This window comes from Camelus dromedarius, chromosome 11 (genome assembly GCF_036321535.1).
Source record: "Camelus dromedarius isolate mCamDro1 chromosome 11, mCamDro1.pat, whole genome shotgun sequence".
NCBI classification, from domain to species: Eukaryota; Metazoa; Chordata; class Mammalia; order Artiodactyla; family Camelidae; genus Camelus; species Camelus dromedarius.
In genome coordinates, this window is record NC_087446.1 from 5,688,919 (window position 1) to 5,713,752 (window position 24,834).

General features: G+C 46.7%; 1 protein-coding gene and 1 non-coding gene across 2 annotated transcripts; one reads left to right on the top strand and one right to left on the bottom strand.

The window, feature by feature from the left end:
• Positions 1-564: 564 nt before the first annotated feature.
• LOC116156603 (U12 minor spliceosomal RNA) lies at positions 565-714 on the bottom strand. Its single transcript, XR_004140450.1, has one exon. It is a non-coding gene; the product is annotated as a U12 minor spliceosomal RNA (small nuclear RNA).
• Positions 715-995: 281 nt separating this feature from the next.
• POLDIP3 (DNA polymerase delta interacting protein 3) lies at positions 996-24,834 on the top strand. Its single transcript, XM_010983475.3, has 9 exons — positions 996-1,157; positions 12,419-12,809; positions 13,569-13,655; positions 14,554-14,649; positions 16,513-16,692; positions 17,284-17,361; positions 19,777-19,906; positions 22,201-22,267; positions 23,267-24,834. The coding sequence occupies exons 1-9, from the start codon at positions 1,099-1,101 to the stop codon at positions 23,442-23,444; spliced, it is 1,266 nt and encodes a 421-aa protein (XP_010981777.2). The 5' UTR covers positions 996-1,098; the 3' UTR covers positions 23,445-24,834.

A 24,834-nucleotide genomic window follows, 5' to 3' on the forward strand; every position in this document is an offset into this window, starting at 1 on the left:
GATTCGACAAATATTTATTGAACACTTACCTCATGCCAGGGTCAAGTGCTGGAGGCTAGAACTGCATCAATGAAAAGGCAACCCCACGTATCCAACACTTGATTTAACCCTCGCAAAGGCTTTGTGTTATTTGCCCCGCTTTACAAATCAGGAAGACGTGTGACCCCCGGGACGTGAGCCAAGAGACCCTCCAGCTTCCCTCTCCCCTGCCCTCCGTGAGCACCAATTATAAGCCTTCTGTGTGCAGCCGGGAGCCGCATGTCTATTTCTCGCCTACAAACAAGCGGTTGGCATTTTACCCTAGCTGCAGAACTAAAATTAGGAGTAGTGGGGTAAGGTCGCCAACTCCAGGTTTGACACACTTTCCTACATAAAGGTACTCAGCAAAGTCAGCGGGCTCATATGCACAGAGCCGCGAGTTCTTGCAACTGCTCAGGGAACTCTACAGCCGCCAGCCGAATAACTGTATGACTCGTACCTCAGCTTTTCCAGCTTAGTCTAATAACGACCCACTACCTCCCGCCTACCCCCACCTGATCAGTCTACTTTTCAGTAGCAAAGGGACGGGCAGATCGCAACTCCCAGGCATCCCGCAAAGTAGGCGGGTCACCTTAGGGGCAACCTTTACCCGCTCAAAAATTCGTCTCACATTAGCAGTGAGGATTCGGGCGTCACCCCGAATCGTTATTTTCCTTACTCATAAGTTTAAGGCATAAACAGGTATTTCATGTTACTTCCTTGGTAATGAATCCCATTCTCGTTTCCCATACGGTGAGTATCAAAGTTGACCAGAGAACTGAGAACCTCGTTCCTTTGAAGTTTATCTTTCTCAGTAATTTTTTTATGTCGCTTTTCATTTTATGTGTTCATGGGGGAGCCTGGGGAACGGTAGGGCTACGACCCGCTGTATGCAGATAAGTAGCAGGCGTCGCAAGGGCTCACGGAGGGAACCCCGCCCCTTCCGGTCTTTGCTCGGTCGGATTTGTCGCGAGAGTTCGCGGAACGCCGGAAGCCGCTAGTTGCTCCGTAGCGGCCGAAGGGGCGGGCTCGAGGGCTGAGGGACCCCTAAGCTGCTCGCGGCTCCCTCAGCGGTGCAAGATGGCGGACATCTCCCTGGACGAGCTAATCCGGAAGCGTGGGGCTGCGGCGAAGGGGCGGTAAGCGGTCCTTTCTGCCTTCAGAGTTCAGGCTCCGAGTCCTAGCGGGGCTCGGGGCGGAGGAGGGAGCGGCCCGGGCTCGACGCGGAGGGCCGTCTGCGCCCGCCCCCTGCCGCAGCAGCGCTCCTCATTGGCCCGGCCGCCGCCTCCGCCGCGGGCCGGGCCGCCCGACCGCCCACTGGCTGCAGGCGCCGTCGTTCCAGCGGGCCAGGGGTGGCCGTGGGGCCGCTGCGGGCGGCCGGGCCGGGCTGCCGGGCTGGGCTGCCGGGCTTGAGGGAGCTGCCCGGGGGGCGCCCCACGGGGCCCGGAGCTGCCGCCGCGGAGGGGACGGACTGCCCCCACGGCCCGGCGTCCATAGGGTCTCCCCAGCGCAGCCCCTCGTCTGAGGAGACTCGCCACTGCTCCATGATCTCAGCGCAGCCCTAGAGTTAGAACGAATAAAGTTTCGTGGGGAAGTGACTTGCTCACGCTCTCCCGGTCTGTTTACTGCCTAAGCCAAGCCCCAAACCCAGACCTTTAGTTTCCAAATCCCGCACCCGGTTCCCCTCTCCGGGCTACCACTATTGACACTCGCCTCCCTTTGTGTGGCGTTTCGGGTTCTCTACGCGCTTTCCTGCACACGCTGCCTCATTTTCTCTTTTCGCAATCCCGTCGGCCGGCCGTTTTACAGATGAGGAGCTTGAGGCTGGGAGAGGTGGAGTGACTTGCCCGAAGCCACGGAGAGCTGATATCGGGGCTGATTGCACTTTTTGAGTTGGATAAGTTGGCCTCAGGCTTAGGCAGAAAAACAGGTGGGACGGGCTGGAGGTTGGCTGTTTCTTGATGGTTCTCAGAGAAGACTGGTCTGTATCTGGGTGAGGAACTGCAGAGATGATTTGCAGTTATATGCTCCAAACTTCCTCTGGACCCTCAAATATGGTTAGTCATTTCCAGCCTTTAGGCGCTCCAGTTCACCTGTATGAAAAAGTGGGGACTGTGACCAATAGTTTTCTAGCACACATTAAGATAGTTCAAATGTCCTTGTAAACAGCCAGACTGTAAGATGTTAAATACTGTTTTCTCAGACAGTTGTTCACTTAGCAGATGTTTATTAATACCTCCTGTGTGCCTGTGGCTAGAAAATAGATTCCCTTACTGTCTGAAATGTATCCCCCACACATCCACCACAACTGCCCCTGCCACCACATCGTGCACCAGTCGGCACTTCGCCTGGCTTCTGGTTTGTAATAGGCACGCAGTATTCATTTACTTTGCTATTATCTGTGAGTAGTTCTCCCCTAAGTCTTCTCTCTAGTAACTGATGTGGATGGAATTGGTGCTGGGTCCTCCTGTCACATCTAAGCCCGTCCAGGTTTCACAGGTTTCTGGACAGTTACTGAATGAGCCACCTTCCCAGGACATGCACATCCTGCAGCCACTCACTGCTCAGTTCCCGACTGCAGGCAGTCTGTACTGTCTGTTGAATCTGTACTTTTTTGACGTTGTGTGCAGAGTCTTTTGTTGGGCATTGGGTATAAATGTAGGGAAGGGAGGATATATGGATCCCTGGAAAGAGCAGGGACTGTACAGCCAGGCAGGCCTCATTGTTGGGTTCTGTACCTCCCTGGCTAGATGACTTCTGAGCTGGGCAGTTTCCTCATTTGTAAAAATGGTTCCTGGTAGGTGGTTGAGAGGATTAAATATGAGAGGAATAGAAGCCCAAATCCCTCCCCCTTGGGGACATAATAGGTAAGCATCAGGTCCTAGAGTCAGACTGCCAAGTTTCAATCCCTGCTTCTCCCATTTTCCATATGATCTTATGAAAGTTACTTAACAGTTCCCTGCCTCTTTTTCCTTATTTATAAAACATGAATCATATTTACTTCATTAGGCATTGTCAGGACTAAGTGGATTAAAGTATCTAAAGTACATTCAAAAAGCATCTGATGGGTACTAAGTGCTTAATAGATGTTAGCTATCATAATCATCATCATTATTGAAAGCTTTTAAGTAGAAAAGTAATGTCCAATCTTTAGTGTGAGAGTATTGCTTTGGTATCATGTGAAGATTGGATTGGGGGAAAGTGCAGGGAAGGAGACTAGTGTAGAAGAAACTGGATTGCATGCTGTGTTTGGGCTAAACCTGCTGGAAACTTGCATCGCCAACAAAGAGAAAAACTAAATTGGGGAGAGGGGTACCTGTCAAGAACTGTGAAAGGTCTGAACAAATTTCAGTGAACAAATGTCATTTCCTACATTAAATAAATGCATGCTTCCTAGAATAAATCTCCTTACAAGGAACTTTGCATGGGTGTCCCAGGAAGGACTTTGTGCTTAATAATTTAGGAGGAACCTGTGACCATCTCAGAAAACTTCTTTTTCTCCTCTTAGTGGAAATAGCAAAAGACTCAGCCTGTAGCGGTGTAAATAACCTCTTCCCACAGGTCATCGTGGAATGTGCTTGTTCTTCAGCGCAGCCATTCTGTTTTGTGTTCATCACACCATATCAGAAAGGTGTTATCATTATTGCCTGGCCCCCAATTATTCGTCAAAAGATTCCTTGAAAATTAGAAATCAGGAGAAAATTAGATAAGATGGGGATGATTTTATGATACTTCATATAGTTCATGGTAAGGTGCTTCCCTTCCCCACACATAGAACATTGCTAGTGACTTCAGTTGTTGAAGACCCACAGATGACTCTCCCCAGGGCAGCACTGGGTACCAGCTGCAGTATGGGCCTGCCCCATTTCTTCCTTTAGATGTGAAAGCATCACTGATTTGGCTAGTTGAGGCACCCCTTCTTTGGTTTGCTTAGTTTAACCTTCAGAGGATGACTGTCTGTCCACTGCTTCCTTGTAATTAGATGAAGGTGACAGGAAGCTTCAGTGAGAAAGTTGGGCCTTGAGTAGCTGGAGGTGAGCAGCTCTGGGCCAGATGCTTATCTGGAAAGTCCTTGGAGCCATGGGGAGAGGAGGTAAGGGGACTTTTCAGTTTAGGCCAGGGCTCTGGTCCTGGTACTCACTGCTGGTTTCTTTATTGAAATCAGGTACAGGAAATTAGTCCTGGAACAGAGAGGAGGGAAATGAGTTGTTACATTAGCTTGGAAGGAAGAATCACAATTTAAAATGAGGCATCTGCACAAGACTCTCTTGGAGGGCAAAGGAATAATGTCTTGTTTTTCCTTATGCCTCTGAAGCACCTAATTCAGAACTGACCCTCAATAATAGTTAGAACTAAACTATGTTTTCTCCCTATAGAGATAGCCTCAACATACACTTTCTAACCTAAAGACCCCATGGATTAAAATCCACTTTAGATAATCCGGGGCCTGCCTTGTGGGCCTGAATCCTTTGGACTGGACATCTGTCCAGAGCCAGCTGTCTCTCTGCCTTCCACAAGCAGATCCAAGAGAGTGAGGGATTCCTAGCCCTCCCTGGTCATCATGTGTATGCTAGGCTCCACTGGGCTGCTTGCCCTCTGGTCCACACTACTTACTTCCAGGACCTGCTGGAGTACCTGGTGAGGGTCTGAAAGCCGTGCACAGTTGTATTGTTTCAGGTGTGACGGGGCAGGGCAGTTAAGAGACTTGCTCAAAACCTCCCTCTCTCCCCCTCCCAAACATTTACTGAGGCCAAAAGTGCAGCATGTATTTCAGGAACATAAGAGAGTCTGTAGTGGGAGGGGAGGCTGCAAGCAGAGGGGGCCAGACTAGGGGTTGGACTTTGTTAGGGAGCCCTTAGCAGTTCTTGGAGCAGGAGGGTAACATAATTGGCTCTATGTTTTAAAGACCTGCCCCTAGCAGGAGTGTTTATTTGAAAAATTCCTGATGACTAATGCCTGCCTTATAACCAGTACTGCTGCCTGCTGGGATGAATAGCTGTCTTTTCATGCAAGGAGAAGGGCAATGATTATAAAAAGCCTGAACACTGAACCCCCTAAAGCTGCTCAGGAAAGGAAACTGGTGTAACCAGGGAGCTGAGTGTATGGAACTGAGGGAAAATAGCTTACCTGTGCTGCTGCATCCACAACTGTATCACCTCCCTCCCCAAAACGTACCTTTTGTGCTGTTCAAATAGATAAAAGTACCAGCACGAGGCATCTTGGTGGTCTTCCTTGCCAGATAAGCAGTGTGGTGTGTGAATACACTGTCTGCCGTCCTTGGTGTGTGTGCTCACCCTCTGGTCACTAGAGGGTGCACTATGTCCCTGGATATGACTGGAGTCCTAATTTTTTTCCTCACTCTGGGCACAGTACTCACCCTTCCTTAACTCTTGGAGTTCTCTTCTTTATTTTTGACCCATACTTGATTTATTGGTGTTTTAACCAGGTATAGGGAAGTTCGAATCCAGCCTTCACCATTACAGCTCTGAGATTTGAGATAGTTATTCTCCTTGAATAACTTAAATCTTAGTTTCTTTATAAAATGTGGGTAATAACCTAATTCTCTGAGTTGTGAGGGTTAAAGGAGGTGTGTCAGAGTTTATGGATCTATAGTAGGTGCTCAAAACTGTTAGTTGAGATCACCTTCTTTGTAAAATCTTTCATTAACCCCGATAGCCAGTTGTCCCTCATGTGGTCATGGTAGACTTCTGAAACTCTCAATACAACACTTCAGACAGCCATTACAGATTATCAGGAGGGAAATTGTTGAGAAATATGAACACATTAAGGTTGCAGAGGCATAATCTCCCCTGCCTCTCCTACAAACGTGTACTCTTCAGGCCCAGTTGGAATGAACCAGAAAACTTTTGAATTTTCCCGTTTCTCCAATCTCTGTTTGGAGATGTGAAATTTGTTTTCAAGAATCTCATTGTTCCTTTAGTTATTCAAACTAATTGCTTTCAATAGCTTTCTCTCCCCCTACCCACCCCTACCCCTTGGCAGTAATGTTCAGGTGCTTGAATGGCGATAAAAGAAATTGGGTAACTTAACTTTTTGAAAGCATAATTGATGCTGTGGAGTCTAGATTTGCCCAATTTTATGATTTTATAAAATTATGGTTTATCACATGGTAATATCATCCCACTTCCTTTAATTATAAATACTGGTAACCTTTGGTACCCTGGTGATGGGAGGAAGTAGGATTTGGAGAAGGCAGATGAAGATAGGAAGTCTTTGTTCAGGACAGGCTCAGGTTTAGATTAGGCTGTGTCTGACCTCTGCTGTGTGGTAGAAATGGTCGTCAATGAAGTCTTCCACTGTCAGTGTTTATGCAGCCTGGTTCCCTTTGTACCTGTTCCCTGGTTCCCTAGTGGTTTGATGACTAGAAAAGTTCCTTTAACATTTGTTGTAAAGCTGGTTTGATGGTGCTGAATTCTTTTAGCTTTTATTTATCTGTGAAGCTTTTGATTTCTCCATCAAATCTGAATGAGAGCCTTGCTGGTAGAGTATTCTTAGTTGTAAGTTTTTCCCTTTTATCACTTACCGTGTCACTCCCTTCTGTCCTGTAGAGTTTCTGCTGAAAAATTAGCTAATAACCTTATGGGAGTTCCCTTGTATGTTACTTGTTGCTTTTCTCTCGCTGATTTAAAATTTTTCTCCTTACTCTTAATTTTTGTCAATTTGATTAGTATATTCCTTGGTGTGTTCCTCTTTGGGGTGATCCTGTGTGGAATTCTGCACTTCCTGGACTTGGGTGACTGTTTCCTTTCTCAAGTTATGGAAGTTTTTGGTTATTATCTCTTCAAAATTTTTCTCAAGTCCTTTCCCTCTCTTTTCTCTTTCTGGGACCCCATAATGTGAATATTAGTGCTCTTCATGTTGTCCCAGAGGTCTCTTAAACTAGCCTCATTTCTTTTCATTCTTTTTTTCTTTTTTCTGTTCCTCAGTCGTGATTTCCACTAATCTGTCTTCTAGCTCACTGATCCATTCTTCTGCCTCATTTAGTGTGTTCTTGGTTCCTTCTAGTGTGTTATTCATTAAGTAATTTTATTCTTCAACTCTGTTTGGGTATTCTTTATATTTTCCAACTCTTTGCTAAAAGCTTCGCTCTGTGCATCTATACTCTTCTTGAGTTCTCTGAACATCTTCGCCATTATTTCTTTGAACTTCTTGGATGAATTGCCTATCTCCTCATCACTTATTTCTTCTTCTGGGATTTTATCTAGTGCCTTGGCCTGGGAGATATTCCTCTGCCATCTCATATTGTCTGTCTTTCTCTTTGTATTTTTAGATAGGTTAGTTATGTTTCTTGACCTTGGAGAGGTGGCCCTCTGTGGGAGATGTCCTATGTGTCCCAGCAGTACCCTCCTCTCTTGTCCCCCAAGGGCCAGGGTCCAGTATAGAGTCTGGCCTGTGTTTGTGGATTCCTTCCACAGGCTTTGGGATTGTTGTTTTCTTACTTCTGGTATCTGCTCCCTGGTGGATGAGGCTGGACTGGAGGCTTATGCAGGATTCCTGGCGTAAAGAGTCAGTGCCTGCCCACTGCTGGGCGAAGCTTGGTCCTGGCCCTCTGGTGGGTAGGGCCTTGTCTAGAGGTGTTTGTGGCTCAGGAAGTCTGCTGATGGGTGGGGCTGTGTTTCCACTCAGTATGTTGTTTAGCCTGAGGCTTCCCAGCCCTTAAGCCTGCAGGCTGTTGGGTGGGGTTATGTCTTGGTGCTAGTGATCCAGTCAAGATTTCAGCCTCCAGGAAATCTCCTGTAGATGAACACTTACGGAATGTCTGCCACCACCTTTTATGTCCCCTGGGTGAGCCGCAGCCGTCTCCTGCCTTCCCAGGAGAACTTCCAAAACCAGCAGGCAGGTGTGGCCCAGGTTCCTATGAAATCACTGCCTCTGTCCTTGGACCTGGTGCACATGTTTCTGTGTACGCTTTCCAAGAGACTGAAGTCTGTTTCCCACAGTCCCATGGGGTTGCTGGAGCTAAGCTCCACTGGCCTTCAAAACCAGATGTTCTGGGGTCTCCTCCTCCCAATGCCGGAACCCTGGGCTGAGGAGCCTGACGTGGGGCTCAGAGCTCTCATTCCTGTGTGAGGGCCTCTGTGACTTAATTATTCCTCAGCTTGTGGAACGCCCACTTGGGAGTATGGGGCCGAGCATGCCCCTCCAACAATCCCCCTGTAGTTCCCTGTTTATGTTTCCAGTTGAAGATCCTTTTTAGCTGGGTTCCAATCTTTTTTTTGATGGTTGTTTAGCAGTCAGTTATGGTTTTGTTGTAGTCGCAAGGAGAGGCATGCTCGTGGTCCTGCTACTCCGCCATCTTGACCAGAAAAATCCTGGTTCCCTTTGTAATGCCCACTCAGTCGGAGACCAGCTGCTTTCTCTTCTAGGAGACCTTTCCTAAAGTACCTGAAGCTCCTGCAGCTCGGGGCCAGCAAGATCCTTGTGGGTCCCTCTCTTAGGGTAAGGCCAGGGTGGCCCTGTGCCATGGCTGTGTGGGTGCCCCTCTCTCAGCTGGGAGAGTGATTGTTGGCCAGGATCCTAGCAGGGCACTGGGCCAGTTGATGAGGGCTGGGTGGTAGACTGCCCTTGCAGAGGCCATCTTCTCCAGAAGCCCTTCAAGGGCAGCCATCCCTTCTGTCTTACCTCCTGGGCCTGGAGTAGGAAGGAGGGAAGCTTGGGACCTGTTATAATGGACTCTGCAGTCTGGGATCCAGTCCCAGCCATGCCGCTAGCTCTTTGATTTGGTTTCTCCTCTCTAAGATGGAAGTGATGGCAGCTAATCTCAGAGATTGTGGGCCTAAAAGGAGAATGTTAGGAACCCTGCAGGGTCCCTGACATAGCTGGAGCCCAGGACCAGAAAGCTCTCTGAGCCTTTGTCATTCCCCTGGGGCAGTGTTGACTTGGGCGTGAAGAGGTAGGGTGTATCCCTGGGGAGCTCTTAGTCCAGTGGGAAGTGCTGGCTTGTAAACAAATCACTGTGTTGCTACATGGTAAGTGCCTTAATAGAAGTTTTGTCCAGTGTCCTCCCTCCAGGAGGGAGCCTTCAGCTGTGGAAGTGATAGGGGAGAAGTGAAGGAATGCTCTTGAGGGTGGGGAAATAGGGAAAGCTTAAGTGTCTCCCCCCTCCCCCACCCCCCACCCCAGCTGCAAGAGCAAAGAAGCTGCAAGCTGTGGGCTCTAGGGACACTTGCCACATTTCATCTGCTTGGGATGCCCTTTGACGTGGCTCTTTCCAGACACCCTGGGCCACCTCTCAGCTCTCCCACAGCCCCACAGACTTGGGCCCTTCCTCTCCTAGAGCAGGAGTATGCTGATTATTTGGTTATCTGTATGGCCCCTCCCCCGCACCCCACCGGTTGTTTCTAGGCCTGTTCCTCGCCATGCTCTTTTTGGTACCCATAGCCTCTGCCTTCAGAGGGTTCCAGTGCTTGATGAGTGAAGGATTTCATCTAGAATGCTTTCCATTAACTGGTTTTACCTGGATAAGGATGGTAAATGTTGATCAAAATCTTTTTCCCCATTTTATGAGTAGGCCGTCAATAGTAGCTCTTGGTCTGAACTGACAGCTTGTTGCTTTTCTTTGATGGGCATCATCGACATGTAGGGAGTGGAAACCAACAACAAAAAATAAACAGCGGGGGCACCTCACCTGCCAGTTGGTCCTGGGAGTAGAATTGTTATGAAGTTCATGTTATTCCATCCACCAATACCACAGCCTCTCAGTGTAGCTGCTGGTTTCTGTGGTCACCACAAAGTATAGCCTCATTATTGCCCATTGCTTTGCAGGCTACAAAGCCTAGGTTACCCCAGTTCAGGGAGGAATAGACACTGCAGCACACAGCTGTTTCCCTCTCCCTAATTGTGCTTACTGGCCTCCCTAAACACCTCCTTCCTTTTGGCCTTGCTTTTCTTAGCACCTCAGTCTCCCAGAGTCTCTGCATGAGAAAATAGAGTAGAGACAGACAAACAGTCCCATGGACCCACCCACCTACCTTAAACCTAATCTGATCAAGTCAGTAAATGACCCCTTACACCTTCCACTCTCTCTTCCACCTGTTTCTTGTATAAACACACTGGAAGATACTTAAATCCTAAGGTAATTTGCCATTTTTCAAAGAAAATGATTCTGCACATCACTGCCTTAGGTCTGGCTCTTGTGCAGTGTTTTTCCACTATGCTAAGGATAACAGGATGAATGAAGGTTCAGGTTTTCTTTTATTGATACCAGGCAGACTTACCTGTGGGTACCCTCTTGCTCTTAGCAGAGGTGCTGGTGGACAGTCTCACTCCATCTGGTTGAGGAAGAGAGGCAGTAGGAGAATGCAGTGGCTTGCCCACCATGAAGGATGCCTCCTGGGAGGCCTGGGTGGTGATGTGGGAAATGGCACAGGAACTTGCTTTTTCAGCAGTTTTACCTTCTAACTCCAGGCCAGAGATTCTTGACACTGCTGTTCTGCATGATCACCTGTGGAGTGAAAGACGCATATGCCCAGGCCTTCAGATTTTGGACTCAGTAGCTCTGGGTTGGGGTTTAGAGAGCTGTATTTTTAAGAAGCTCTTTAGGCATTTCTGATACTGAGCCAGGGCTCAGCAACACTTACAAAGCCCTGGGCCCCTCCCCTCCCAGTCCAGGGTGGTTAGAGAAGATAACCCAAGCAGATGTAATAATAGGCACAAAGGAGGGCTGTCCTAGAAGAATCAGAAAGGATTTCCCAAAGAAGAGAGACTGCCGTGGGAGCCTATGTCCCCAGGCAGTGCGCCTGCCGCGGGAGTAGTGTTTTTGTGGCAGCAGTGGAGAGGCCTTGTGATGAGCTGGGCAGGTGGGATGAGGTGGAAGCCCACAGACCCCAGGAGGGACTTCCAGAATTGTACTCAAAGGGGTCTTCTGTTCACTCTCAAGCCATGTAAGGGCCAACAGAAGAGAATGGGGCTTGTTCAATGGAGTTTCATTCCTTTCCAATCCTGAGTTTCTGATTTTGACATTTTTGTTGTTGCAGAGTGTGATAATATATATTTGGTCTTTTCCCCTGGCAGTTTCTGAAACCTTTGGAATTTCCTGAGTGATGAGGGTGACAGGAACATCTTTTGTTCTCATAAGATGGGCCCCTAGATAGCTTCAGGATGGGGCTGGTCGCCAGAAAGACCAGGTATGATTAGCCTGTTGAAACTTGCAGCTCCATCCTACCCCCTTGCACCCTGCACCTGCAGGGAGGGAGAGAGGGGCTAGAGACTGAGTTTATCAGTGGTCAGTGATTTAATCAATCATGCTTACATAATGGAACCTCCACAGAAACCCCTATACAATTGACTTTGGAGAAATTCTGAGTTGGTGAACACATCCATGTGCCAAGAGAGGGCATGGAAAAAACTCCACACCCCTTCCCCATACCTTGCTTTATGCATCTCTTTGGTTTGACTGTGCTTTAGTTGTATCCTTTTTTTTTTTTTTTAACATTTTTTATTGAGTTATAATCATTTTACAAAGTTGTGTCAGTAGCTGTATCCTTTATAATAACTGGTAGTAATTAAGTAAACTGTTTTCCTGAGTTCTGTGAGCTGTTCTAGCAAATTATCGAACTTGAAGAGGATCCTATGAACCCTCGATTTATAGCCTGTCAATCAGATGAGCAGGAAGCACAGGACTTGAAATTGGCATCTGAAATGAGGGCAGTCTCATAGGACTGAGCCTTCAACCTGTGGAGTCTGTGACAACTGTAGGTAGTTAGTGTCAGAATTGAGCTGTAGGACACTCAGTTGGTGTCTAGAGAGTTGGAGAATTGGTGTGAGAAAAAACCCTACACATTTCGAGTCAGAAGTATTGTGAATAGAAACTATTCAGACAGGATTTTTTTTTCTATTAAATCTTTATATCTTAGTCTGTTAGTCCTTTGGCTCCAATCTAGACCCATGTGTTGGCTTTCTTGGTCCCATCCCCCTGGGGGTGTCTGCATGCAGTGGAGGTATGAGGCTGCCAGAGGCCAGCTGGGCACTGTTGTTAATCATTTAACTCCTCTAAGCCTGTTTCCTCCACTGTAAAATGTGCATAATAATGCCGACTTCACAGGGTGCTGAGAGGGCTGATTGAGCGCATAGATGTGGAAGAACTTTAGAAACTGAAGTTGCTCTTCAGAGGTGTAGGTTATGATATTTGGGGGATATTCTTATTTTAAAGCAGTCTTACATAGTGATAGAAACCACCAGGCCTTCCTTCCTAATACTGTTCACAGTGCAAAGTTAAGGGTCATAAAAGAAGTCTCTGTAGATTTAATTATTTCCTCAGACAGGGAGCAGCTTTGTGGTTTCTCCAGGACTTCCTTTGTTCCCAGTGTTACCACATCTTTACTTCTACAGGCTCCTGTTAATATCCAGATCCTCTTAATACGGCAGTTTTCATTTGCAGGCTCAGTGCCCGACCAGGAGTTGGAGGTGTTCGATCTCGTGTTGGGATCCAACAGAGCCTTCTCAGCCAGCCAGCACGCACGGCCACTTTCCAGCAGAGATTTGATGCTCGGCAGAAAATTGGCCTCTCAGATGCCCGGCTCAAGCTGGGAGTCAAAGATGCCCGGGAAAAGCTTTTGCAGAAAGATGCCCGGTTCCGGATCAAAGGGAAAGTGCAAGATGCCAGAGAGATGCTGAACTCCCGCAAACAGCAGAGCACGGTGCCCCAGAAGCCTCGCCAGGTGGCCGACGCCCGGGAGAAGATCAGCTTGAAGCGGAATTCCCCTGCTGCCTTCATGAGCCCACCCATTGGGACGGTGACCCCTGCTCTGAAGCTCACTAAAACCATCCAGGTAGGTTGTGGCTCTTGTCATAAATTCCTGGAAACCAGTAACAACTGTAGATTCAGGTGGGGACCAGGGACCAGGAGTGTCGAGGCAAAATGTCAGTTCCCCCAAGTGTTTGTATAGTAACCGTATGAGGAAGGCAAGGTGTCATCTCAGTTTTATGTAAAAGAAAAGGGGCAGGGGGTGGTCCAGAGAAATTAAGTACCTTTCCAAGTGAGATGGTGGTAGAGGGGAGAGAAAGGAGGGGACAAAACATTTGTTGAGCACATGCTATGTGGCAGGCACTTGACATTTGTTCCTTGCTGCAACCCTGGATTATTACCCCAGTTTTATAAAAGAAGAGTCTAAATCTCAGAGATGTGAGTAATTGTGCCCTGAGCTATACAGCCAGTCAGTGGGAGGACCTGGATAGGACCCCAGTCAGACCTGGCTCTTAGTGCAGTGTCCTGGCCACCTGTATAGCCGCTGCCCCAAAGGGAATGGAAGCATTATTTAATCTTCACAGCAACTTTGGTGACAGGAATAGCAGCGACAGTGAACATTTATTAAGCCAGGTTCCTTGAGCACTGCACGTGCAGTGTCACGTGATCTCCAGGATGGCAAGTCTTCCTGTCACTCTCCTGCTCTGGGCATGAGGCAGTCTGTAGGGCCTTTTACCATAGACAAGAACTGAATGCCCACCATAATTTAGGTTTAGTGACCTCCTCTTCATAGGGAACGCATATGGGCCCTGTGGGGTGAGTTGTGACCACTGGGTGTTTCTAGGTTCCACAGCAGAAGACCATGGCACCAATTCATGCTCATCCTGCTGGAATGAGGATCAACGTCGTCAATAACCACCAAGCCAAACAGGTGGAGTGTGTGTGTGTACACTTAATGTGTTTTGATGTGGCCTAACAGGTGAATTAATAAGCCTGGCCCAGGGAGGGATTACAACTGACTTTTTGCAGTTTATGAGTTTTAAGAAGAAACTCCTTGACTGTATAGGGGCAGAGAGGCAAACTGAAAATCTTTTTTTCCCCCCAAGTGAAAGTAGTATGTGCTTATTTAATACAGAAAATTTTCAAAACAGAGAAAGATTAAGAAGGCAGAAAAAAGGGTCCTCGTGCTCTGGCTGTCCACAGCCAACCCCCATTGAAATTCTGCCCTGAATCCTTCCTGTATTTTGGGGGATTTGTGTGAGTGTGTGTGTGTGTGAGAGAGAGACATTTATTTAATGCATAGTTGTGGTTGTGATTATGTTATTATCTAGTTTTGTTCTGTTTTCACTTAGTAAACTCAAGCATTTTTCTGTGATTCACATTCACCATAAACATTTTTAATAACTGCATAGTTCATTGAGTTGATGTTCTAGTTTATTTCAACCATTTTCCTGTAATTTTCGTTGTTAGCAATCCTTCTGTGAACATCTTTGTAGATAAAGCTCTTTCTAGGGTTTGGGTATATTTCTATAGGCCAGATTGCCTGCGACAGACTTTGTGAGCCAAAGGATATAAACAGACATTTTAGGGACCCTTGATAGGTACTGTCCGCTTGTAGAAGAGTACTGAGGTACCTGGAGTTGTAGCACTTTCACTGGGTCCTTGTGGGCAGGGTGGCAGTCTCCCAGACCAGTCTCCCTAAACACTCCCCCTGCACCCACTTCTCCCTCTTCCTCACTACTCTAGCCCTCATCTCCTCTCCTTGCTGCAAATGTCTGTTGAGAGCTTACATGCCACGTTAGTTTGTATTTTCTATTTCTTTTTTCCAGAATTTATATGACCTAGATGAAGATGATGATGTTGTAGCTCCTATTCCTAGTAAACAGATGAAATTTGCAGCCTCAGGCAGCTTCCTCCACCATGTGGTATGACTTTTATGTTTTTCCCTACATTCTGTGGGTGTCTGATCAGGTGCAGGGGAGAGGTGGTGGAGAGTCAGGCCTTTCAGTTCAGAAATATTTCATTTGGGTCGTAAGATTATCAGAACCAGAACTAGTCTAACCCCTGGTTTTTATAAATGCTGAGACCAGGATGTCCACTGATCGTGAAGTGCAGGGCTACAGCTCCCAGTTGCTGTGTTTGAGACACTTCAGAGAAAATGTGAGTGATCCCAGAGGATGGAATCACATTTTATTTCCTTTATGGCAGGACATTCTGCCGGTTCCCCTTCCTTCCATGGCCAGCAGTTCTGGCCCTTTCTGAAGTCTGGGCCTTCTTAAGAGTGGATTCCCTGCTTGGTGTGTTAGCAAGAATATACTGAACCCTACCTGAAGGCTTCAGGTACAGCCTGCATGTGGGCTTGATGGACTAGGATGCTGAGATTACCACACAGAGAAGGAAAGAGAATGATATCTGGGAACCTCAGGGAGGTCTGCCCTGCTTCGCTCAGTGGATATGGCCAAATTAAACATAGGGAAGTGAGTGGGCGCCCAAGCTAAATGCTTTTGTTTGGCTTTCAGAGGCCCAAAGACTCAGTTTTGGTCATGGCACTGAATGTGTGGACCAATTTCCTGGTTACCACTGAAGCTCTTAAAGTCCAATGGTAACCAGTAGTAATGTGTGAAACTGAATGATGCCAGTTTGTTACAAAGGGGCTTGGCCTTTTCAATAATTAGAGTGCTTGGGTCTGCTACCAAGGGGGCTGTCGGCTCGCTCAGTTAGTGGCTAACCCTATTTGGAAAAAACCCAGTGTTATATGAACTCATTTAAGGCTTCCCTTCCTTCCTACCCTGTGAGAAGAGTACTCTTATTACCCCTATTTTACAGATGAGGAATTAGGCACGGAGAGGTTAAATAAATCTGCTCAGCTTGTAAGTAGTGGATCTAGGATTTAGGCCTAAGCAGTCTGGCTCCCAGGCTAACTATTTAACCACTGCAGTATACTGGCTCTCGAGACTCAGAAAACAGCTTCAGAAATGTGGGATCCAGCATGAATCTAGATTCATCTAGATTCGGATAATCTGGTAAATTGACCCTATCCCGTAATCTGCCTGTCTGGCTGCTGAATTCCTCCTTTCTCCCTGAGTCAGTGTGTGGTAGACACTGTCCTAAATTAGCAAGACCATCTGCCACTTCTGCCTCGTGCATCTTTTTCCTCAGACACATTAAAATCAGAGAGTTCGCTGCTTTTTATTTCCAAGGGGCCACATCCCCAGTTAGAAAGCAGGAGAGGGAGGGAACTGCTTCTACTTAATCTGCACATGCTGACTCTGCCAGCATGTCCCTGACAGTCTGGGAGCTGAGGAGACAGGACTACACGTGGTACCTCTGTAAGGCCAGAATAGGGACCAGAAAGCCAGGAGTCTGCACCTTTTTAAGAAAGTTCCTATTCCCAGCCAGCCTAGAGCTAACGATCTGCCCATTGTGGTAGAAGCATATCTGGGAATGAACTTGACCCTAAGCTTTTGGCCTCTGACTGGCCCCCAGTTTTTTGTTTTAATAAAGTCTAAATGGGTTTTAATAGTCTAAATGGTGTGGGTGAGCTTGTGACTCCTATTCAGAACTAGGTGGAAGATTTTTGCCGAGGGTTTCCAACACTGGAAATTCTGTGAGCACATGTGCAGACTGTTTTTTTCTCTCTTCCTGCCTCTTCCCTGGCAGCTGGCACCTTTCTGGCTTTAGACTCCTGATGGAATTAGGGAGGTGGGAGGCCTTGGGGTTGGGGTTGTCAGCCCCCCAAGGCATCCAAGTCTCTAGCTTCTCAGATTCCTGTCTGCCTCTTTATTTAGGCCGGGCTGAGCAGTTCCAAGCTTTCTGTATCCAAGGCCCTTCCTCTCACCAAAGTGGTTCAGAATGATGCATACACAGCTCCTGCTCTCCCCTCCTCTGTTCGAACAAAAGCCTTGACCAACATGTCCCGGACACTAGTGAACAAGGAGGAGCCCCCCAAAGAGCTGCCGCCTGCTGAGGTGAGGTGAAGGTGAAGGAGAGAAGGGGACTGCACCAGCTGAGAGTTAGCCTGTGCTGGGTGGGAAGTGTGCCTTGTGTACCCTATTGGTCCTCATAGTGCCTCTCTGAGGTCGGTGTTGCCACCTCCATTTTACAAATGAGTAAACCAAGGCCCAGTGGCCCCTGCTTTCAGGGAGCTCACAGGCAGAAAGGGAAAACAGAGCTGCAGACAGAGCACTGTGCCTCGTGATAAAGCAGAGGGATGCCCAGAAGAGGACTGCCCAGTGTGCTGAGGAAAGAACGTCTGATTCCACTAGACAGATCTGGGAAGGCTTTAAGGAGAATGAGCCATCTGAGCTGGGTGGGTCTTGAAACATGAGTGGCATTCCAGGCAGAGGCTCAGGTCTCAAAGAGCCTGGCATATTTGGGAAATGTTGAGAGGTTCCATCCCTTAGCATAAGGTGTTGGGGCATGATTAGAGGGGCCCAGTTGTAACCAGCTCTCCGTGAGAGTTTCTTCTGGGCCTTCCTGGGCCTTGCCTCAAGTGAGTTCTGCTGTTTGAGCACATAGCTGTTCTCTGACTTCCAGTAACTCTCTTTTGTCTATGACAGCCTGTCCTCAGCCCTTTGGAAGGCACCAAGATGACCGTGAATAATCTGCACCCTCGAGTCACTGAGGAGGACATTGTTGTGAGTACTGTGGCCTGCCAGAATTTTAAATCTCAAGCCAGTTCTGTGTCAAGGGTCCCCAGGACCCCCAGGTTAACTGATTCTCTAAGAGGACTCAGGACTAAGCATAGAGTTTCATATCAGGGCTAAGATTCATTACAGAATACAAAGCAGAATCAGCAGAAGGAAAAGTCTCTTGGGACAAAGGCTGGAGGAAACCAGGTGCAAACTTCTGGAGTCCTCTCCCAGTGGAGTTACACAGGATGCACTTTATCCCCCTCACAATTGGTTGTGACGACATGTGTGAAACCAGGGAAGCTCATTGGAGACTCAGTGCCCAGGGTTTTTATCAGGGACTGATCACATAGGCACCCCTGCCTAGCATAAACCAAAATTCCAGACTCCAGAAGGAAAGCACATATTTAGCATGAACCACATTGTTCACATGGTTTAGGCATAGTGAGCCACTCTTACCAGTTAGGGTGGAAAACTTCCCAGAATCCAAGTTCCCAGATGCCAGCCAAGGGCCAACCTTGGAAGCAGGCCTTCCAAAGGATAGCAGTCAGACCAGCTATGTTACCCCTTTTCCTCACAGCTTCTAAACCAGGGCAAGGTGCCCAGCCTGAATCTCAGGGCCAGAGGATGATACTGGACTGTCTTGCATAGGATCCATTAGTCCCACTGTGCAAAATCCAGTGGTTCATGTTTTCCTGAGAGTCTTTGGAATTTCTGCCTCCTTTAGGGGTTTTCATGATGACTCCAAAGTAAAAGGAATGAGATGGATTGGTATTATCTGGTGGTTGATCTTCCTGGATTGCCCTTCTGGTCCTTCCTGTCACCCCTGTGGCAGTTATCGGCAAAACCTAATCCAGGTATCTGGTGAAGAGTGGCCCAGATGATGCCAGGACTTCTTTTCAACCTCGTTTTCATTCAGGCACTAAAAAAACTGTTAAAGAATCCAGGTATCCTTTTAACTCAACTGTTAGGTCACAGAATGAATGCAACTGGACTCCAGCCTCTCCCTGCAACTGAGCCATAGGTTTTGTAACAGCCCACACTGGCCACCATGTTTGTTAATGGTTTTAATTGTGAAACATGAGTGCTGTGTGATTGCTTTGTGAACTGTGCACACAAGAATGCAAATTGTAGCCTACTTTGTGTAATACTTGACAAATTATAAAAATTAAAACAATTTTTTCTCAACTATAAAAGTAATAATAGCTATTATTTATTGAGTAATAGTAGCTATTATTATTTATATACTTACTATTGGAAGGCACTTTGTATGCAGGATCTTAGAAACTACAGAAGAGTGAAAAACTAATCACCTGTGATGATCACTACTCATAGTAAACTGTCAGTAATAGTTGCCCTCACCTCTTTTCTACCCATATAGGTAATTTTAAGAGAACAACAGTAATGAAATTGGGATGACACTTAGTATTCTGTTCTGTATCTTGGTTTTGATATATAGCTTTTTCCTTTTTATCATTAGGAACAAATTATTTCAGCAACCTTCTCATAAATCTTCTCTTTATCCTCATAACAACCTTGTGAAAGGCACTTGCAGGTGAAGAAATAGTTTGGGTGATAATCAGCCTTTGCAGTCCATCTCTGCATTGTGTTCCCTCTCTTTCAGTCTCCTGGTCTGTGCATTGAGGAGGGATTGGAGTAAATGATGATGTGGCACATGTGTACAAAGCACTGTCTTAGAAATGGTTTCAGTTGAGCTTTCAGCATCCCTAGGAGTTAGGCTAGACCAGTCCTTTTCTTAAGAGAACACTCACCCTCAGAGAAGTTAAATAACCTGCTTGAGGTCACACAGCTGACTTGAGGCAGCACCCCAGGGATCAAACCTAGGTCTGTCTGACTTAGGGTAACCTGTCATCCTGGGGCCTCTAGGGCCTCTCTTCTTGGATAGCACTGAAAGTCCCATATCCTGAGAAACTCCTCAATCCAGCCAGACCAGGATGGTTGGTCACCCTGCATAGAACTCCAGAATTTGTATTTCTGATTCCTAGGTGATACATGGGTGAATCTACATGTGCATTCTCATGACAGAGCACTCTCATGACAGAGCACTCTTGAGAGAATTTCCATATTCCATAACTAGGACCATTGTTGAAGCGGGCACTGAGGCAGGAGGACTGTGATGGGGTGATTTGGAGTGATAGGGACTCCAAGGCTTGTAAGGCCAAGTCCGTTTCTCACTGCCAGCACAGCTCTTCCCCTCCTCTGGTCCCATGTTGAAGCCTGTTGGAAGGCCCAGGAATGCCACCTAAAATGGAGCTTCCCTGAAACCTGGGGTACTGGGCTGTTCATTCAGAGCACAGCCTCCAGTCAACCCAGAGCCCTCTCTGGAGTGTGTGAATGGCAGATAGGGAGGATGACTGCCCAGAATTCTCTCCCAACCCTAACCCCTCTTGTTCTTTGCAGGAGCTTTTCTGTGTGTGTGGAGCCCTGAAGCGGGCTCGGCTGGTCCATCCTGGGGTAGCAGAGGTGGTCTTTGTGAAGAAGGATGATGCCATCACCGCATATAAGAAGTATAACAACCGGTGTCTGGACGGTAAGTCAGGGAGAAAGAAGCCACCTCACCTCCCTGCTCCTCACTGCTCAGAGAAGGCCTTCCTCTGAGATGGGTGGTTGGACGTCTCAGTGCGTTAAACCCTCCGGGGCCTCCTGTGTACCAAGAACAGGCAGGGATGTAGTCTCTAGGTGGTGCTAAGCTTCCCTGTTTAACAGGGCCCTGGGTTTTCACCCAGCCTTAGTACTTAGTTTAGCTAACATAGAAACACCACTTTTCCATGGATGGTTCTCATAAGAGACCTTGCCAGGAAAGCCAACAGCTGTAGCCTCCACCTTCCAGTTGTTGACCTGCTTACCACTAGGACACGGGTGCCTCAAAGTCCTGAAGTTGTCTAAATGTTGGTACCCGGGTGAGCCCTGCTCCTCGTGAGTGAACTATTTTAGTGAATTCAGGTTTATATTATTCATCTCGGGATAGCCTGTAGAGAGAAACTCTGTCTGCCGTGCCCTTCTGCCTACTGATTTATTCTTTCTCTGTTTAGTGCATACACTATGGGCCAGGGCCCTGTGCTGGAAATGGAGATGCAGAGACTAATAAAACACACTGGGTGGGGTTTTGATGTACACTTCCCTAATGGCTAACGATGTTGTGTTGAGCTTATTGGCTATTTGTATTTCTTGGAGAAATGTCTGTTCAGACACTTTTTAATAGAGTTTAAAATAATTATATTTTAAAAATATGTGTCAGATAACTGATTTGCCAATATTTCCTTCCATTCTATAGGTTGTCTTTTCACTCTTTTTAATTTACAGCTATATATTTCCCTCTAAGCACTGCTTTAGCTGCATTTGTAAGTTTAGGTATGTTGTCTTTATTCATTCATCTCTAAGTATTTTTTAATTTCCTTTGTGATTTCTTCTTTGACCCATTGGTTATTTAGGATTGTTTTGTTTGATTTCTATAACTGTGAATTTACCAAATTTCCTTTCTGTTTCATGAGTGTTTAAGGAGAGGATTTTGCTGCTTTTGGGTAGATGTCAGGTCTAGTTGGTTTATAATGCTGTTTAAGTCTTCTCTTTTTGATCTGCCTGGTTGTTCTCTCCATTACTTTAGAAAGTGAAGTATTGAAATCTTCAACTATTATTGTTTGTTTACTTCTTTCAATTCTGTTCGTTTTTGCTTTGTATATTTGGGGCTCTGTTGTTAGTTGCATATATATAATAGTTTTCTTCCTGATGGATTGACCCTTTTATCATTATAAAATGTCCCTCTTTCTCTGTAGTTAACATTTTTGTTTTGAAGTCAATTTTGTCTTGTATTAGTATAGCCACTCCAGCTTTCTTAGAGTTGTTGTTTGGGTAGTATATCTTTTTCCATCCCTTTACTTTCAGCCTTTTTATATCTTTGAATCTAAAGTGTGTCCTCTATAGATAGCATATAGTTGGATTTTTTTTTTTTTAAATCCAGTCAGACAACTTCTGCCTTTTGGCTGGATTATTTAATCCATTTATATTTTATGTGGCTTTCTTTTGCATTATGTGAATATTTTCTAATACAACATTTTAATTCCTTTATTTTTTCCACTATGTGTTTTGATTCACTCTCTTACTGGCTCATCAAGTGTTTACAGTATATGTGTAGCTTATCAGAATGTGTTTCAGATTGACTTAATTGCTGTGAGATACAGAAATATTACTCTTCTAGGGCTCTGTTCTCTCTTTCCCTTTTTTTATGCTGTTACTGTTATACTTATCACATATTACATAAAGTGGGAGTCCAGAACTTTTAAGGTTAATCCTTCATGGACAAAGTAGAAATCTGAACATACACTTTTTTTTTAAATTTATTTATCTTTTGTGGGGAGGTAATTAGATTTACTTACTTATTTATTTTTAGAGGAGATACCGGGATTGAACCCAGGACCTTGTGTATGCTAAGCTAAACACTTGAGCTATACCCTCCCCCAAACATTCACTTTTGACTCTTTTCACTTAATTTCATACCGTAGACGTTTTCCTTTAATGCTTGCTTCACAAACAAGTTTGGATTGCTTTATGCTGAGGCTACTTTCTTGCTTACTTTGACTCTGATCTTTTCCTGCATGAAGCCGGGTCTGTAGCCACTTTGCTTCTTGGTGCTGTCATTGCCAGGGTTTCATGGACCTCACACCCTGGGGTTGCTTTGCTGAAACCTGACAGCCCCATCCCTAACTGTGAAGCCAGGGCTGCCAGTTGTGGGTGCTTTGACCCTTGGTAATGCAAGTGGCAGTCTTTGTCCTTTTGTGTAAGGAGCTGAGGTCTCATGGCAGAGCCTTTTCTTTTTTGTTTTTTTAGGGCAACCAATGAAGTGCAACCTTCACATGAATGGGAACGTTATCACCTCAGACCAGCCCATCCTGCTGTAAGTTCCAAAGGCAGGGGACCGGGTGGAGCTCTTCTGCTTGTTTACTCTCCATGATCATCTCTATTCTGAGGGGTAAATTGCCTGCATCACAGCTCCATCCCTCTGCTCTGATAGCAAGCAGACAGGCAATCGGGAAGCTTAAATTTTACAAAGTGACTTGTCACATCATTTCTGCAGGGGATTGACCCCACAGGGACTAACATTAAGACCCCATTCCCACCCTTATAATTTAGAAACACCTGAGAAGAAAGTGGAGAGCAGACCAGTTGTGTCTCTTTTTGCACATCTATGTGTCCATTGTCCAAGTGAATGGAAAACTCACCTCACGATTGCCTCTGATGGGGAGAGTGCTGGGTGCTACCCCTTGTTTTGTTACACACACCCAGGCTACACTCCTGGCCTGGGATTGAGGACTTTTTTGGAGCCTGAGATGCAGAAAAATGTCTAGACTGACATGCAAAAGAAAATCCTTTCGTAGACAAGGAGACAGAGATCCAGGGAGAATATTAGGTGCCAAAGTAGGTGGGATAGTGTGGGGCAGGCTTTGAAATAGACTTTGAAATTTAGAAATAGCAGGATTTGAACCCTTCATATTGGATTCTGTGATTTAAATAAGTTTCTTAAACTGTGTTCCAAGGTAAGATATATTCTGAAAAATGGGTTTTATGACCTAGTAAGTTGGGAACCACTGGCTAAACCCAATGAAGTCTGTAAGACTTCTGAGAATGTATAATATGCTGATTTGTGTTTGGCTGTCCCCAAGGGACATGCAGTGTTTCCTAAACTTAAAACTCTAGATCATAGCAGGCTGCATCTCAGTTTTCTCATCAGCAAATTTTTTAAAATGATAGGGTTGCTATAATACAAAACAAGGTAAAGGGGTACAGAAAGCATTATGTTTGGTGGCCAGCTTATAGCAGATCCTCAGGAGATGGTGGTTCCACTCCACCTCAGGGAAAACCGACAAGGGTTTTGCTTCTCCTCTGCTCTCTACAGACGGCTGAGTGACAGCCCCTCAGTGAAAAAGGAAAGTGAGATGCCTCGCAGGGTGAATTCTGCCACCTCACCCAACCCTCCTGCTGAAGTGGACCCTGACACCATCCTGAAGGCACTCTTCAAGTCCTCAGGGGCCTCTGTGACCACGCAGCCCACAGAATTCAAGATCAAACTTTGAGTGGGGGAGTGAGACAGCCAGGGGGCAGAGGAGGGTGGCTCTGTTTCCCAAAGCAAAGATTGTGACCAATGGGCCGTTGGACTGGGGGCCCCTGAGCATGAAGGGTCGCTGAGGGGTAGAGAGCTTCCTCACTGGACGGTACCCGCCTTTCTGTGTTGTGTTCTACTCTGTGCTCTTCTCTACGTTAACATTTCCTGTAGTATGTTTCTTCTCTCTCCGCCTTGTCACCAAGGTAGGCTTCTGTTGCTCACAGTGTCTCCCCCTAACCTCAGCCCCAAATTGATTTTTTAAAATCTGGAAATGGTGCCCTAAATTCTCTGGATAGCTTTCTTGTGGCCTCGTGGAATGCAGGGCAGGGGCTGTTTGAAGGACAGTGCTTTCTCCAGCTGTGAGAGGTTGACTCCCCCATTCTCTTTTTTAAACTTTTCAAACAAAGTGGGGATTGGAAGCCCCTGCCATCCTAATAGGAACCAGCTGCCATCCTAATAGGAACCCAGTCAGCCCAAGAGCTGTGTTGCACACTCTCCTGGTCAATAGAGATGGCCCAGATGGAGATCAGGTCACAGGCCTCTTGTCCTCTCACTGCGATTGACTCCAGGCCAATCTGCTAGGCACAAGCCTGGAAAGTATACAGGGGACCTGAGACACTAAGAGCCTCTTATGAGCTGCTTGGGGCCAGCCCAGTGAAGAAAAACTTGGAAACTCAGGTTTCCACAGAGTTCAGTCTGTCAAGCACGAAGGACCCAGGGTTGAACCAGCGTAGTCCTTTAGCTCTGAGGTTGCCCAGGCCTGGGTAGTGCAAGGAATGTGCCTGATGGTGCTCCACTCTCCAGTTATTTAAAGAATGCTGCTTTTGTTCCCTTCTACCCCTTTGAATAGGTGCAGACTTAGTTCTCTTCAGCAGCTGGAAGACATTCCTTCTACACTTTCCCCTTCTTGGCCCCAGAGAGCACCCACAAGACAATAGGACCTGGTTTCTCAGGTGCTGGGGACAGTCAGATCACTGCTTGGACTCTGCTTCCAGTAGGGATGGTAAATATCCTGCCTGCATGGCTTTACCCTCCCGTCTCCCCTCCAGTCCCGTGCCAGGCTGCTCTGGTTATCACAGGGCTTCACTGAGCCTAGCCGCAGCCACCTGGCCATCAGGACCCTGTCCTCTGGGTAGCCACATGGTACATTGTGGGATAGAGCCTGTTCGCATACCCTATTCTACAGGATGTCATCGTGGGAAATAGAAGGTGGTGGGCCAATCCTGTGTCCCTCTCCACCTCCCACTCCCTTGCATTCCCCACCTGTGTCTCATTTGTTCAAAAGGAGAGGAAGAGGCATTAAGGGATGGAGGAGACTATGTGTTACTTACCCATTTCTGAATAAACATTTGTTATTCCTA

What these genes read in the sequence shown, in the direction of transcription:
- POLDIP3 (XM_010983475.3), top strand. Translation starts at nt 1,099, where the DNA reads ATGGCGGACATCTCCCTGGACGAGCTAATCCGGAAGCGTGGGGCTGCG. An exon ending in TAACAACCGGTGTCTGGACG is followed by an intron (nt 19,907 to 22,200) that starts GTAAGTCAGGGA and finishes TTGTTTTTTTAG; the next exon opens with GGCAACCAATGAAGTGCAAC. An exon ending in TCAGACCAGCCCATCCTGCT is followed by an intron (nt 22,268 to 23,266) that starts GTAAGTTCCAAA and finishes TGCTCTCTACAG; the next exon opens with ACGGCTGAGTGACAGCCCCT.